The sequence below is a fragment of the Epinephelus fuscoguttatus genome, linkage group LG13 (genome assembly GCF_011397635.1).
Source record: "Epinephelus fuscoguttatus linkage group LG13, E.fuscoguttatus.final_Chr_v1".
NCBI lineage: Eukaryota > Metazoa > Chordata > Actinopteri > Perciformes > Serranidae > Epinephelus > Epinephelus fuscoguttatus.
This window is the reverse complement of record NC_064764.1, coordinates 12246540-12263305: the sequence shown is the minus strand read 5'-3', so window position 1 is coordinate 12263305 and position 16766 is coordinate 12246540. Positions and strand designations below refer to the sequence as shown.

At 41.5% G+C, this 16766-nt stretch overlaps 1 protein-coding gene across 3 annotated transcripts in view; it reads left to right on the top strand.

The window, feature by feature from the left end:
- The first annotated feature begins 676 nt into the window (after positions 1-676).
- The window catches only part of LOC125899765 (neuropilin-2-like), a 119759-nt gene continuing 103669 nt past the window's right edge, over positions 677-16766 (top strand). For 2 of the 3 annotated variants that reach the window (XM_049594284.1, XM_049594282.1), the window contains exons 1-2: positions 679-1726; positions 16033-16213. In XM_049594284.1, the coding sequence (XP_049450241.1) occupies positions 1651-1726; positions 16033-16213 (257 nt within the window). In that variant the 5' untranslated portion in view covers positions 679-1650. Of the gene's footprint in view, positions 1727-16032; positions 16214-16766 lie in introns of all 3 variants that reach the window. The other variant, XM_049594283.1, reaches the window with a different exon arrangement.

The following is a 16766-nucleotide window of genomic DNA, read 5'->3' as shown; positions in this document are numbered from 1 at the left end:
TCAAAACTGTAAACAAAGCCCTGGCCTGCAGACAAGTGTGTTTTGCGTAATTGATTACTATCACATTCATTTCCTCTTTAATTCATTTTGCTCAACCACTGTCACAGGAAACAAACACCAATTCAATTACCAAAAAGTATTTTTGGTAATTGATTACTATCACATTCATTTCCTCTTTAATTCATTTATAGATGCACATGGTCAGTGTTTCCGCTGTAATGCTGTAAACCAGCACCAGGCTCCTTTTAAAGCTCCCAGCACTACTACAAAGCTCATAAAGCTGTGTTGTGGGTCTCCTCTTTCTCTTTTTTCTGCCTTTCTTCTTTCCACCTCCCTCCTTTCTATTAAATACAGGAGACAGAGAGAAAAGTGAAAGAAAAAGAAAAGGGAGATGAGGGGAGAATAAGAGAGGAATAGAGAGAGTATCTGGATAGAGAAAGGAAAAGGAGTGGAGGGAAATGGGAATGAAATTTGGTATAAATGAATGCAGGGGAGCTACAGGAAGGCAGGAGAGGGTGAGGCAAAAAGAGAGAGAGAAGGGAGTGAGAGGGAGATGAAACTGCTCTTTAATCAGTGAGGGGCTATATGGAGGCGGGCCGAGGTGCCTACTGTAATCCGATACACGCTCGCGCGCACGGCGTGCACGCACACCGAGACAGGGGACTGAGTGAGCAGTCCTGCTCGCTGCCACAAACCCGGCGGAGATCGGAGGGGAAGGAGCGCACTGCCGGAGAGACAGAGAGACAGAGACATACACTGAGCGTGGAGGAAAGAGAGAGAGAGAGGGAGAGAGAGAAGGGAGCGGACATAGAAGAGCGTGTTCCAGCGAGGAGACGCACAGTTTGCAAGAGGAGAGCGGAGAGGCTGCACGTTTATTTTCTCCCGATCAGTTTTACGCACGCACGCCGGAGCTGCCTCTTCCAGAAGATCTTGTGTTATCTTTTGCGCAAGAACGCACTGATATCTGGACAGTAAATTAAGAGGATACTCGATAGGAACATGTTTTTGCTTTCTTAATCACATGTGCTTTCACCAAGTAAATGCGCAACTGGGAAAAAGAACCAGAGCAAAAGATTTGGGGATATTTTATCGTAACGAAGGGGGAAACACTCATGTTACTTTATTTCAGGTTTTAACAGTGGTTTGCTTGTGTTTCTGTTGGTTCCTGGTGGTTTCAACCAGTGATTTCTACTTTCTTTGAATTTTATAATTTGTCTATCCAAGAGTGTGTCGACGAGGTTCATATTCCCACGCGCCTAGAGACTGACAGGGGGACACAGTGTTGCCGACTGTGCGCACCGCAATGGATTTTGAGGCTTTAAAGATGTGTTTAGGGTAGATATCACGCTGATTTTGGATCACTTTGCTCAGATTAGTTTGTCTTTAAAAGCACACGTGGACAGAGCTCGTTCAAATCGTGTACAAACAGTGTTTTACCAGCGCGATATTCTTGGAGAGCCCGGTGAACACAACCCGGCATTTGTGGTGGATTTTGGTCACTACTTGTGTTGCGCTTCAAAGAAACTGAGAACTGTGGAAAAGGAGAAGGAAAGGGGGACTTTGGACTGCAGCTGTGTCTCAGATATACAGAATAACACCACAAAGGAGGAGAGAAGAGGTGTTTTTTTTCTTCACATCCGAGGGGGAAAGATGGATTTATTCCTATGGCTCTGTGGATGTTTACTGGCTTTTCTCTTGCCTTCAGCAGTCAAAGCAGAGGAAGGAGGTAAGTTTGACACTTTTGCTGCCCGCTCAAATCACACTGTCACATGTAGGTGTTAAATGGGAATTAAACCGCCTTTTTGAGAGAACATTTCCCAATCCACATCACAAGTATTGAGGTTATTAAACACATTAGAGATGGAGAGGTTCGTTTAGGGAAAAAGGTGTGACCCCGTCAAACCAAACCGCGTATTGAATGTAAAAATTAACACTTTGGATGAACCACAATCATTACGCACCTGACTACAGAGGCAGCCTTCACTCCCGTTCATATAATGCCTTGATACTCATAGTGCCGAGGGACCCTGATTAGTTCACACTTTGGAGGGAGATCATGCTACGGGATGTCCTGTATTTTAACTCTCATTGACCCATCTCGCACCAGAGGTGGAAAGTAAAATAAAAAAAAGTGAATAAACAACTTGCAATGAGCAACAAAACTACATCAGTTATTATTTTCCTCTATCAAAACCTCACCTAATTACCTGATAGACATTTGCGTTATGGTTACCTCTTGATGTCGCCCGTTTCTATACGTGGACAACTTTCTAACATAAGTATTATCATCACCGGCAACGTTTTCATCGCCCCACTCCACTGCTGCTTTCACTCCGTCCTATATAAACTGAGAGATGCTGGCGAGGTATCAATATTGATTTTTGTCTCCTTGAACAACATCTTAAACATGCGATGGATTTTAATCTGCAGTTTAATCAATGACTGTTCTCATGAGAGCTCTTCAATAATGAAAAATCACTATAATGTTCCTGTAATATTCCTACCGGGACTAATGCCAGTGCCAGGCAGCGCTGCTCGGTGGAGTTAACAGTGACTTTATCGCGCATGTTATATCTCATAAGGTGTCACTTTGATGCAGTCTTATATCATTCCTTGAAAGACCTTTACCTCGAGGCTGGTGCGTTCACGCAACAGGCTAATCCTTTATTGTCGATTGTGCGCTGAATCTGACCGGGCTTCTGTCTCCGTCTGTCGGAGGCCAGCACCGGCGCTCCGGGCGCATGGAGGTCCGAGGCTGCGGAGCTCTGTCACTCCCCAAGTCCGTGTGCGCGGAGGGTAGCTGCGTTCTGCTGTGAGATACGGTATAAGCTCTGCGATTTATTCTCAATGAAAGGTGGCAAGGCAAAAGAGTACGCTTATTGCGCTGGTTTAATATCGCAGGTCTTTGTCTTTGGACATTATGTGTGCGTAAACAAGAGATTTTTACGCACAGTGCGAACACAAGTAAACGCCTTTTATCACCGATCTTCTCTGCTGCACAGAATAGAGAAGTCCCCTGGTCGAGTTGGTAAAAACGAAACCCACATGTGGTGACTCTAGGTCAGTGCATCAATACTTAAATTCGCTGTTACGCGGCTACAGGTGTGCGTTTATGGGAAACTTCAAGTGTCTCAAGCAGTGAGAATTAAGAGGCAGCACTAGTTGTTTAACAAACCAAATGAGCTTTGAGAAATGACCATGTGTGTAATACTTAACAGTGGGTATCTGCTTCCTTTCACTGATTTAGAAGCAAATCATCTATTTTTGTAATCTTTAATGGTTTCTCAGAACTGCCTGTGAAAGATAATATATATTTTATATTCCACCTCAGGGCCTATTTTCTACATTGAGATATTTCTGTGTGAACTCAATTTACAAAAGAGGGAATTGAGAGAGGGCAGCTGAGGAAAAGTTGGTTGCATTCTAGGTTTTATTGGTTTAGGGCTTATTCAGGAGGCTAGCCGGGGCTTTTGCAGATCTCATGACTTGGATTGAGTGGCCCGTCTGCCAAATGTTGTTTTGAAGAAAAAACAGAGAGCACAGAGGAGGCATTCTTTACAGAACATCACACTTAACCTCTGATGTGAGAAGATACGTGCCGACGGGGTGATTTCACCTCTGGGGGTTTAGATCTTCACAAATAATGATTACTGCTGACACCATATGTAAAATCTATAGTATTTCCAAGACTGTCCTATGTAGACATGACAACTGGTCATTTGATCAGCCATTTAAGATGGTCTATGTATACATTCACCACCAAAGTAGGAAGTGTGGTGCCTCAGACACCAGAGACCGCAGTTTCTCTTCCATCTTCTACACTCGTCATTGCTTTTTTTAAACATGACCACAATCTTTCCTTGGAACCAAGTGGTTCTGCTTTTAACTATGATCATGATCTGTTTCCTGAAGATGACATTTTTTTTTTTACAACAACAATGTATCTGTTGATGGCAGATTTAAAAAAAAAAAAAAAAAACAACAACATTTTTCTGGGGAACTCCCTTCAGCTCAGTTTGAGATCTCTCCGCTGGTACCCTGAGAACCACTGGAGCAGACACACACATGCTCAGCAGTAAGCTATGCAGGATGAAGCTTCCTCAGCAGTAAACTTTTACAGATGCCTCTGCTCTGCTGTCTCCGGAGAGATGAGCAAAGAAAGCATAGTGAGACTAAGAAGTGTGTGTGTATATATATATATATATATATATATATATATATATATATATATATAAAGAGAGAGAGAGGGAGCGATAGAGGCAGGAGGGAGGGATGGAAGCACAGGCAGAGGAAGTAACAGAGACAGTAACAGGCAGAGGGAAGCTGCAAAAAGAAGTGAACGAAACGGAAGAATGATTTTTAGCCTCGCTGTTTGATCCTGTTTCTTCATTCCGTTTGATCACAGCTGTGCCTGCAAGGGAGATAAACGGACATAATTGGCCACTCAAGACCAGCTGTCTGCCTCTATAGTGTCTCTGCTGAAATATGCTGGATGATGAAACAGGCTCACTGTGATGCACAGTGTGAGGAGTAGAGCTAGCAGTGGGGTGACTTGCCCACAGGTATGCACTAAGGACTGGTTGTTTTTGCTGGCTGCAACCAATCCAGTGTGATATGAAAGAAACAGGGGGAACAGAGGGGGAGACATTTGTTGTCCAGCTTTTGGAGTGAAAAAGTCAACTCCACCTACATATATATAGAAAAAAGTAGTTTTGCATAGTTTCAAGGCTGACTAATGCTACAAATGACTGCATCTTGACTGTGCAGTATGACTGCATGAGCCAGAACAGGCGTGCTTTCATTTGCTTTTAATTGTCCGGTCATTGTGCTGCAGAACTCAAAAGACTTTTGCTGCTCCATGCACACCATGTACCCTGGCTGTGACCAGGCTTTCTAATGCATTAGTTATTTTCTAGCCTCGAGCTTTTGCCCCACATCTAACACAACCTGGTGCTGTGTCGCCCCGTGGGGGCCGGCTTGTAATAATTAAATGTTACATTGATGGAGGTCATAATGCTTTGTAAGCTTCAATTGGCCATCAATAAAACAAACCATCCATGTCATTTGTTCCCACAATGGGGGTTATACCCTTTTTTAGCTGCCTCCATAATGAATCGACTCACTGCCTCTAACACAGTTGTTCTGTGTAATTACTTTGCATTTGAAAAGATTAGTTCTTAGCCTGGAATATTACAGATATTATATTCTATAAATACATGTTTAACCGTATTTGTTCCTTTCACTGTAATCTTGTGTTTCCATGGATAATTACTTAGTGCATATGAAGACTGGCAAGCGTACTTGAGAAAGGGCTAGAAATACATCAGCGTATTATGGCAAGTCAAATAACAGAGTAAGAAAAAAAGTGAGTGAGTGAATGCTCAATATTAGAAGCAAAATGTATTGCAGCTGGCTATAAAAAGAAGGGGCAATTAGTGCCTCTGAAATCAGCTCATCCATACATATTTGTCTCAGTATTTCCCATATCTCCTCGTAATTTCCTATGATTGTTCCCTCCCCCATGCAAGTCGTTCTTTATTACTGCTGTACTATCAGATGTGTCAGATGATTTGCTGATACACAAGGCCAGGAAACACTTTGCTAATGTGGCTGGCAAACTTTAATCCCAATAAAGCACAATGAAGCAGTGAAAAGAGAAAGTGGAGGGGGAAGAGAAAGAGATGGAGAGAGCAAGGGATCGTGAGCATTTGGTAGTGCAGAGGAGAGGGGGAAAGGGAGAAGCAGAGAGGGAGAGAGCATGAGAGGGCATTAGTGAAATAAGAGGAAACCAGCAGAGTGTGAAGCAGTAGTTGAGTGGAGCCACCTGCAGTAAACCAACCCAGATTTATTCCTCCCCTCTGTCGAGCACAGGAGGGTTTCTGGCCAAGGTAAAGCACATTATTAATAAATACTCTGATTGTAATATAGGCAGAAGACTTCATTTTCTAAATAATTATCCTGAGAATGAAATTACACTATGGTAGAGGGGTTCATTTGGTGTATACTAGATAGATATATCAGTGTAATAGCTTGGAACAGAGGCTATTTTCTTGAAACCACAGAACAAACCACACAGATTTGTTCACAAAGAGGGCGTGCAATTTGTTCAAGAAAACCTCTCGAGCAGTCCCTCTGCTGTGAGGGTTAGATTTAAACTTTTTTTGTATGTGATAACTGAGTGTGCTAATCTGTGGTAGGTGACACTTTCCTGGAGACTTTCTTCCAAAACTGATTTCATTTTAATTATCCTGCAGGTAGCAGGTGTTTTCCACCAGGTTTTAAGGATTAAGGGTTATCCTTCATTCATCCAGGCATTCAGTCTGCTGTGTTTTTCCATTTTCTTTTTTCTTTTCAGGGTAATCTCAAGAAAATAGATTCAAATTAGCCATACAACTTAAAAAAAAAAAGAAATTTGGCATTTAAATGAGGGAACATTAGTCTTCCTGTCATTAGAATAATGGTGGTTGAACAACAGAGGGGCCAGTCGACTGACATCAACAAGCTAGTTTGCAGTGAGCGAATAAACATTAAGCAAATTAACCCTCGGCACAGTCTCTCTCGTCTGTAAAAGGGAAAGGACAATTAGTGGGTCCAGCAGGATGTTCTAATTACAGTTATCATGTCATTAGTAAACTGTTAGTATTCTAGTGTCTTCATTGGCCATTGGTAATGACTGGAGTAATTAGAGAGGAAGGGGAGATCAGTGTGTGTGTGTGTGTGTGTGTGTGTGTGTGTGTGTGTGTGTGTGTGTGTGTGTGCTCTTGGTTTTGCACACATGTGAAGAACAAATGTCCTCAGAGGGAAGGGGAGATCATGGACATCCTTCAAATGAGGACATTTGCTGGTCCTTGCTTCTTTTCAAACCATCATCCTCACAAAGAAAAGTGTTAGTGTGTGTTTTTGTGTGTTAAGCTGAGCCTTCTATGTCCTCAGTAGTCCCTCCAGAGCAGTGCCGTGCGAGGCCACAGGTTGTTTTCTTTTTTTTTCTCCCTTCCTTCACGCTGAATCATCCTGTTGTTTTCCTCTTTTCATGGCACTTCACCTCTCCTTTAATAGCGCACTCTGTCTCTTTCTCCACACCTCCCCCGTCAGTGTTTTCCCTCGCTCCGATTAGGAAACCTCCCTCACCTTCTTTTTCGCCCCACTTTGCACGGTGGGAAATCTTTTTCACCCTTTCATCCACAGTTTTTTATACTCTTGTCTAGTCTGTCTGACTCTGTCAGTCTGTGCCAATCTATGTTTTCTCATCCTTGTTCTCTCTGACTGTGAGAGAATAAAGCTCAACTGTTGGAAATCCATTCACATGGTTTGTTAGTGACTTCATTCATACACATCTTAAAAGGCTTATGTAAAGAATTAGGTAGGCTGCTTTTACATTTGTTTTTAAGGTTGCTTAAAGGAATATTGTACCGACAAAATGATCATTTGTATATCAATTACTCACATTCTGTTACGCTGAATTTGTAAAGAAAACTTTGTTTTTCTTGAACGAAGAATCCAAAAACTAAAAAAATTCTTGATAAATTAAAGTTCAAGGGGGCCACGTTTAACAGCAGCAAAACTATATCAAGACGTCTGTTAATAAACTCTCACACAACTCCTGCAGTATAATTAGAAGTCTAATTTATCCTGTCATATGTTCAGTACCCCCCAAGCACATGCAATTTTGCTCAAACGCTACTGTTTAACACACTTCTGCATATGAATGGCGGGCCTGGACAATCACGTGTTTGAATGCATCCTACTGAGCAGAGATCAAATGCACACACTTGTCCTGGCGCACTACTCGTCCACCTGTGAGGCTCTGCAGAATGTTTTATATAGTAAAGTTTTAGCGAAGATACATGTGTTTGGGAAGTACTGAGCATACGACTCAATAAGTGACACTTAAAATTATACTGCAGGAGTTGTAAATCTCTGCAGGAGTTATGTGAGAGTTTTTAAACAGATGTTTTGATATAGCTTTGCTGTTGTTAAACACGGCTCCTTTTACCCAGATTCATCAAAAATTTTTCTGTTTTTGGATTTTCTGTTTTGGATTCTTCATTCACCATAGAGACATGCAAGAAAAACCTTCTTTTTTCTTTTCTTTTTTCGTTTTCTTCACAAATTCAATGTAACACAGGGTGAGTAGTTGATCTACAAATGATCATTTTGGTGAAGTGTTCCTGGGCATAGACAACATTTGAATCCCTCTTATCAACACACAATCTTTACTTAATCAACTCTTAAGTATATAAAGATGAGTGCAGTAAAACCTGAAGATGCAGCTTGGGTTGTGTGTGGATGTAGTTGAGAACAGTATTATTTTCAGCATTCTTTTGAGATAAGATTCTGAGGTAGACATGCCCAAATTACTTTTCAAGATACAGCGACCTCCTATACCAATACCTGTTTATTTCACCTTTCCTTATATAGATTGGCTGAGCATATAGGCCCTTCAACAGCAAGGCTGTGTTAACCTGAAAACTGAGGCAGGAACATGCAGAGTTATGCACTGCATACAGCGTAGCACTTGACCTCATGTTCAATGTTATGATTAAAGTTAAACTTGAACAGGAATGCATAAAAGCAATGTCAAGTGATAGTAACGCCGAGGCCCTTTGAAGGTTCTTGTGATTATAGCTGATGGTGAGAGACTGTCCTTACAAGAAAAATGACAACTCAGTCATTTCAGCAAATGACACATTTACGTTCCAGTCACAAAGCCCTCCAGAGGCTGTAGTAATTATGACAGGAGCAAATGGAAAACTGTCATATGGCCTCTGCATATGGAGGAGGTCAGGCCACAGCATTGTCACATCATAAAACGGATTTATATTTCAACAGTGATTTGTTATGGTTTTGGAAGGCATAGACACATGATGTCCTCCCACTGATAGAAGGGGCACAAATAGCTTCTATGTGTCGTGGACAGACAATGTATTTTGACGTTTAATTTGCAGGCACTGTTGAATTTGTGTTGGTGGTTTAGTTGTCTGCTTTGGCTGATCAGTAATCCAGCTGTGGCAGTCTGATATGTCCAAAACCAATTCTTTTAACCTACAGCTCCTCCTCTCTAATCTTACTTTAACATTATATCCAACTTTTCCTGTTACACTTTTCTTTTTTGTCCCCTTCCTAACACTCTTCTCCTTCAGTTGGCTTTCCACTTCGTCACTGTTACACCGTTATTGATCTAAAATCTTTCTCTGTATCTTCCTTTGTCCACTGTCATATTCTGGCTCTACTCACTAAAGCCCCATAGATCAGCTGGTGTCTGTGCTCCTGAGCTGAGAAGCTTGTTCTCATGTCAGTACCTTTTCTGTATCACACGCTTATCCTTCTTTTTTTATGAGTCCTTGTCTCTCCTCTCCTCTCTCCGCTTTCCCATCACTTCTTTTGTCTCTCCGATCCTTTGTAGTCCTCCGCCATCCCTCTCTCTGCCTTACACAAACACACACACATAGTCTTTTCTCTCTGTAGTTTTCCACTGTGGCTTAATGCAGAGCACCTGGAGAAAAGCACTACCCCACCTGTTTGTGTGTCAGCGTATGAGTGTGTGTGTGTGTGTGTGTGCAAGAGAGTTGTATTTTCTGTCCAGTGAGCTTTTCGGAGCTGCTGACTTTCTCTTTTCAGATGATGAGAGACAGATGTTCTGGCATTATGCTCTCTTTCTTTCTTGCTTTCTTTTGTCCTGCTCTGCCTCCTTCTCCCTTTCTTTCTCTCTCTGTCCATTCCCAAGGTTTCCCAGGTTTCAATGACTAAAAGCTCCTTGGTTCTGATCCAAAGAAGACATTTCAGCCTGTTATTTTCAGTGTTTCTCATATTCCCGGAGTCACACAAAAAGCTTTTTGCTACAAATGTATCTGTATTTCTGCCGTTTAAAATAACAACACCTAAAGTGTTTTGTGAGTGCTCCATGATATTGGAACCGAGCCGTCCCACTGAAAATGCATTGTAAACAGAAAAGAATGCATAGAAATCAATGGGGAAATTAGCATTTACTTTCCCTCAGGCTTTGATACAGATGGTCAGAGTGTATTGATTGTTAAATTCGGGGATCTGTTTCCAACAAGGTCACAATAATGAAAATGTGAGCCTAGCTGTACTGTTTGAATATTTGGGGCCAGTGTTGGTGGATAATAAGTTGATCTGCCAAATAATAGTCTCACTCTTAACAAGCTCTCCAGTTAGCTAGGTTAGACACTTTCTCTCTCTCATACACAAACACTTGCTAAACCTTTAAGGCTTTCATTATTAGCTCTGGCAAGTGGAAATGAATGTGGAATATGGTCCAATAGCAAAGTTCTCACAGACTATTAAATGGATTGCGACAGGCTAAAAAATGTCTCCTTAGAGTAGATCAGACTCTCTACTCAGAGGGAAAATGAATCTGTGAGAGAGTTTAGAAACAGGGTCAGAAATTTGCATTTGGGGCCAACAAACAATGATCTAGTTCAATTTTGCAAAGCAGCTCCACATGGAAGTGTGTGTGTTTGTTTTTCTACATGTTTGAGACTTTGTGCAATAGTTTGTGTGCCCTTCAGTGTGCGTGTTGCTGCGCATGCAGGTTTTTATTACATTTCCGTATGGCTGCATCTGTGTGTGTTGAAGTGGGGAAAAGTTGCTGAATGGGTGTTATCAGGATGCAATACTGAACGTGGCAGAGAGACATAAATAATGCAGTGACCTGTCTTATATCCCTGCTTGACTGTTTAGCACCGTTTACTGCTGCTTATTCCCAGTGTGTGTGTGTGTGTGTGTGTGTGTGTGTGTGTGTGTGTGTGTGTGTGTGGTCTGGATTCAGTGATGTCTAAGCCAGAGGGGGAATAAGCGATGTTCAGCGGTTTGTGTTTGTGCATTTTGTTGTGAATTTGTGGTCTAAATACAACCTCTCTGTGAAGATCACACACGCTGATGTGGTTGGGAGGAATGCTGTCTTGTGTGAAGTCTGGGGTCAAGAGGAAGGATGTGTGCGTGTCTTCTGTAAGGGACAGAGAAAATGGTTGTGTTTTGATGTGGTGCTTCCGTTTCATCCTACGTTAATATTGGCTCTTACACTATACGGCCTTTTTTGACCTGACAAGGATCCAAGTAGGATTAAAACGCTGTCATTAATAAACTTTTGTAACATGTAGTGCAGGCTGTTTTTTGATAGCCTTGCACCTTTGTTTGTGAGGATAATTACTCTCCTTCAGCTTATAAATGTAAAGGTGGAAACTCATCACAGAAGTTAAAGCTACAGTTGATAACTTTAATGAAAATATTTTTTTCAACATATTTGCTGAAACTGTCACTATATTCTGAAAGAAGTACGTGAAATCGATAATTTGTGACAAAAATCATGTCCCTCCTCCTCTTCCTGCAGTGCTGATCAAATATGAATCAAGATTCTGTTACTGCATTGCCTATTTCTCGCCTCAAATGTTTTCAGAAACATATTTTAGCGTACAGATCAGCTGTAGCCCATGTAGCTCAAAATGTTCTCATTTTACAGCTAAACAGTACACTAAAATATGTCTGAAAATATCTGAGTTGAATAAAAGGCAGTAACAGAATCATGGCAGTTTCAGCAAATATAGCAAATATAGAACGCCTTGAGGGAGTTTCTTCCACTTGGACTCATTGATGAACTGATACGATTTTGGTGGTCAAAGCTCACTGTGACCTCACAAAACATGTTTTGGCCTAACTAAAGTATTCATATGCTAATTATGATCAGACTGTTGTCTAAAAGGATAAAATGATGATTTTTATATCCAAAGGTCAAAGGTCAACCTCACTGTCACATCATAATTTGCTGCATAATTTGGTTGTGAGACATCCATTTTTTTTTAAAAATATTTTTTATACCTTATTTGCAGCAACATCCATATTTAAAGCATTGTCAGCTGTCATGGCGACGTGACAGGTAAATGATGTCCTAAGACTCAAAAAAGCTGTAATGCTCTTCTTTTCTTCCATTCTTCCGTTTCCTGTCATCATCTGTTTCTGTTCGGCCTCACATCTCTTTTGCTTCATTTCTTTCACTCTCTATAACAGTCTCTCTCTCTCTGTCACTTTTACCTGTTTGATAATTCCTGACATGAATTCAGGCTTTTCCCCCAACTCAGCATCTCCTCTGTTCTGACACACACATACACAGACATTACACTTTCTTCCCAGCATGCAGGTCAGGCTGCTGCAGAATACAAATCAGCATTGCTATAGATTTACTTTTGGAAGCTGTATTCATACAGTTTCTGGGTAAATAGACGTAAAGCTGGCAGATAACTGTCCTTCCTGAAAGAAAAATGTTTCACTACACTGCATTTTCAGTACACTGGTCTATCACTGCGGGGACTCCACAGTATAATAACTGATAAGCTCAGCCTCAGCATACTTTTAATGTGTGTAATGTATATGTGTGTGTGTGTGTGTGTGTGTGTGTGTGTGTGTGTGTGTGTGCACATACATGAACCAAATAAACAATATCAATATTCACAAAGAATATGTTTAGTGGCATCTCGTGCAACAGGATGTGATGCTATTAATGCACATATCACCTTAGTGTGTGTCACTTCCTGCCCCGTTTGCATGCAATAGTCATTGAATGACTGTGTGTGTCCAGAGACTGATAGACCCTTGAGGCAGAGCAGACACAATACTTGAGGCACACACAGTGTCTGCCTCTCTATCACACCAGCCTTATTCATCAGACACTTGGAGGTGCTGTCTTTATCGTCTGAACACCAGAGGTGAAAATAGGATAGTGGAGGAGAGGGTAGCTAGTCTCAGTAAAAATAACAAAAATGCATAAACAGACAAAGAAAACTAGCACATTTCATAAACAAGGAATATAAGAATAATGTCGATAAATGTATAAAACCTAGACACCTAGCCTCATGTTTTTATTGCACTTGAATGGCTTAGATTGTACAGGTGTTCATGTTATTTTGTCCATCCCCAGTACTATATATCCACTGGTTGGTTAAGGAGGCAGAAAGCAGGTTTTGAAGGTCTCATCTGGGGGGCTGAATCTAACAAAAACACATTTATACTCTTCTCATTTTAAGACTTATCCCAACTAACTAGTAACAACAAAGAGTCCCAAGCAAAAGCTTATTAATCAGCTACATTGCTCTTCATGTTTCCCCTCTCACATAGTCTCAGCACATCCTGGATTTTTCGTTAGAGTCAGAGCTACGCCCGTGTGCTAAAAGTGGTGTTTGGCTGATGCTGCTGTGAGATTCCAGAGTGGTTAAACACTAATCCAGGTGGTGCTGAGATGAAATGCGTCTGGCCGGGTTACATAGGCCTTGTAACTCTACTCCTGTATTACTGTATGTCACCAGGGAGATTGGAAACAGATAGGAGGAGATAGACATGACTAGTTGGCTCACAGCATGACAGAGGAGGGAGAGACAGGCGGAGGCAGAGAGATAGGAAGAGATTCAGAGGGGGCGATCACTAATTGTTTGCAGGCGGTGTGAGGTAGACACTAGATATAGATGCCAAAGTGCCAATCACTGTGTGTACTGTGTGCCGAGAGCTGACCTCCACTTTAATTCTCTCTTGCTGACTCTTGAAAGTATTATGCATCAGTTTCTGTGCATATTTGCAACCATGCTAAAAAAAAATTATGTATGCTGCATGTTTGTTTTACCTTCCCATGTGAATTTGTTTTGAAGATGGTGTCTGATAAAGTGTTTATGCTGTGCGTGTGTGTGTTAATGTTTGTGTGACTCCTCTCAGAGTAGGTTTACAGTAGCCGGTCTATTTATAGTGTTAAAATATGTCGTGTTCTGCTGAGTAGTTTGACTTGGCTATGTCACCCCACTCAGCACAGTGGCAATAAATAAAACGTCACATAGCACAGCGGGCTAGACGGTGGCACAGACCAAGAAGTTACCCAACTTCTTCATAATTTTTTTCTTTTTCTTTTTCTTTTTTCTTTTTTTTTGTAATGAGGCAGGTTTCTTCAGGGACATTTGGCCCTGATTGAAACAATAATATAAGCCGTCAGGAGCTTGATTGTGAGTTTGTTTTTTCTCTCATAAACAGGAAATTATCTAAGGGGTTGCTCACCGGCCAAATTCTTCCCAGTAAGCAGCCGACATTCACAGATGCTGTTTTTATTAGCATAACCTGGTCCATCGTGGCCATCACATTGCCCAAAATATTTATTGAAAATCCATCTGCTTTGGTGCACATGTACGGTGCAATCACAGATATAATTCCTTGGATGAGGTCGATTTTTCAAAGGAGTGGTCTACTTAGCAAATTATATAACAAAAACAAAGCACTTGTTTTTTAGTTTTTTCTCTCTACACTCAGGATATGACTTAAATAAGTCATTTTTCTGAAAACCAGACATCATATTATTACTTATTACTGGTGCAGTGTTACTTTGGGGGATGCTAAATGAACTATCTAACAACCCTGGTTCTTGAATCTCCTCTGGCAGATGGTGGCTCATACTGTGTCATTATGTTGGAAGTGCTTGGACTTAACAAAGATGGTACTCAGTGTATCCACCATGATGGTTTAACTTACGTTGTGCAGATCTTAAACAATGAAGGAGTTCAGCTCAAGTAGAAAGTCTGCACAGTCCATCAAACAGGGCAGCCAGCATGGTGCACAATAGATGCCATAGATGTAATACAGTAGCGTTGTGTGTATGTGTGTGTGTGTGTGTGTTATGCTGTCGGGTGTCACAGATATATATGAGTTACCCATCTATGCCAGAGTGCATCTGTGGCATTGAATGAGGGGTATTGTTAATGACACGATGCAAACGTAAAACCGCTGACAAGTGGATCCGCTCTGTGACAGTAACTGTGGCATCTGGAGGGCTTGTTCACTCTGTGTGTGTCAGTGTGTTGGGCTTCGTGGGTCAGAATGGAGTCTTTGTATGTCATGATGCTGAGTTGACCTTTGACATCACATCCATAAAGACACATAGACACATGCGTCTTTGTTTCTCATATCCTGTGTCTGCAAACACAACTCTTATCTGCATTTTATCAGTTTGGAGCCGTCTTCGTAGTGTGAAATCATGCTTGATGAACAAATATGTGATAAAAAAAGAGTTTATAAAGAATGTTGACATGCTTCTGGTCAGCGATGATAAGAAAACAGCATTGACCCTGACGGTACTCTACACTTACATCTGCTGCTTTGAGGGAAGTTATTAAAGTTGCATATTGTTCTTGGAGGTTTATCTGATCAGTCTGCTTTCAATAGTAATTTATTTCTTCACCTTTCATCCCACACTTCCCTTTAAAAGTCTGCCCTTTATCCTCCCCTTCTTTTTTTTCTTAAATGTTTGTATTACAGTGGGAAACACTAATCAATGACCTTTGTCTGATGTGTGAACTTGTGTTTTAACCTATGGAAAAATATTAAAGAAGTGCTTCACTGCTGGAATGATGGTCTCTTCATAAACCAGGGCTGTTTATGTGATAGAAAGATGCAAATACTTGCAAATTGGTGCCACATGACCAGAGAAAATACAGAAAAAGTGGCATTTGCTTATACTCAAGAAGTAGAAAACCTACAACAACCAGAATGACCAATAACTGCTCCCGCTGGTGGGTGAATTAATGCAAGCTTGTCTGTTTTGAAACAGGAAGCAATATGGTGACCAGCTGGTAACAAACTATCTTGAATTACAGCTAGACTGTAAGCTAAACTATGCTTCTGAAATAGGTTACGCAGTAACACAATCTTGGTTCATATTTGCACTGCTTGATTTTGCAATTTGATCTGTGTTTGGTCTGAGTTTGAGAGAGAGACTGTCAGTGATGGCAGGAATATAAAACTGTGGAAGTACAATCTGTAGTTGGAGCAACAGCCCTAGAGCCAGCGAAAATCAGGGTAGAAGGGAGATCTGGCTGCTGGTAAGATGGAGGGAAGTTTGCCACAGTTCATTTACACATACTGCCCACACTGTTATGATACAAAGCTGGTTGAAAATTGTCAAAGCTTTCAGTAAGATTTCCTAAATAAACATGTTTCTGCATCTACATGACTTCATCTAACTTCCTGTTACTCTGTCTCCCCATACAGCATCTGAGCCATGCGGTGGCTATTTAGATGCCAGCGATGCCGGCTATATCACCACCCCCGGCTACCCACTGGAGTACCCGCCTCACCAGAACTGCCGCTGGGTCATCACAGCACCCGAGCCTTCACAACGCATCGTCCTAAACTTCAACCCACACTTTGAGATAGAGAAACTGGACTGCAGGTAAAGACGGGTGGATGGATGGATTTTAAAAGCATGTGATGGGTGGCAAACAAAGAGATTTGGATAGCAAGGGTTACAAAGAGTGAATTAAGTGATGGGAAGAATAAAATCAGCTAGACTGCAACTAACGAAGGAGGGGAAGTGAGGCGATCTTGTGAAAACTAATTTTTCTCTCACTGTCTCTTTGGAGTTTCTGCCTCCACCAGCCTGTCTCAGTGTGAGAGTTGGTGTATTTGGTGTTGGTGTATTTGGTGAACTTCAGCCCACTCTCCTCCTGTTTTCTCTGGCTTTAGCTATCCCCATAATAATCACTCTGGGACCTCCCTTGGTCCCCTGTCTCTAATTATCAAAGTCTAATTACAACACATTCACTGTTCCAGGATGGTTTTCACACTTCGGAAGAATAACACAGATTAGAGGATTTGGTGTCCATCATTGTTTTGGGCTGTTTGGCTTTAGTTGCATGGTAAGACTGAAAGAAAGGCAGGCCGTTCTGCAGCACGAAATGAAAATACAGCAGACAGAGATCAAGAAAAACAAACAGGCAGGCTGG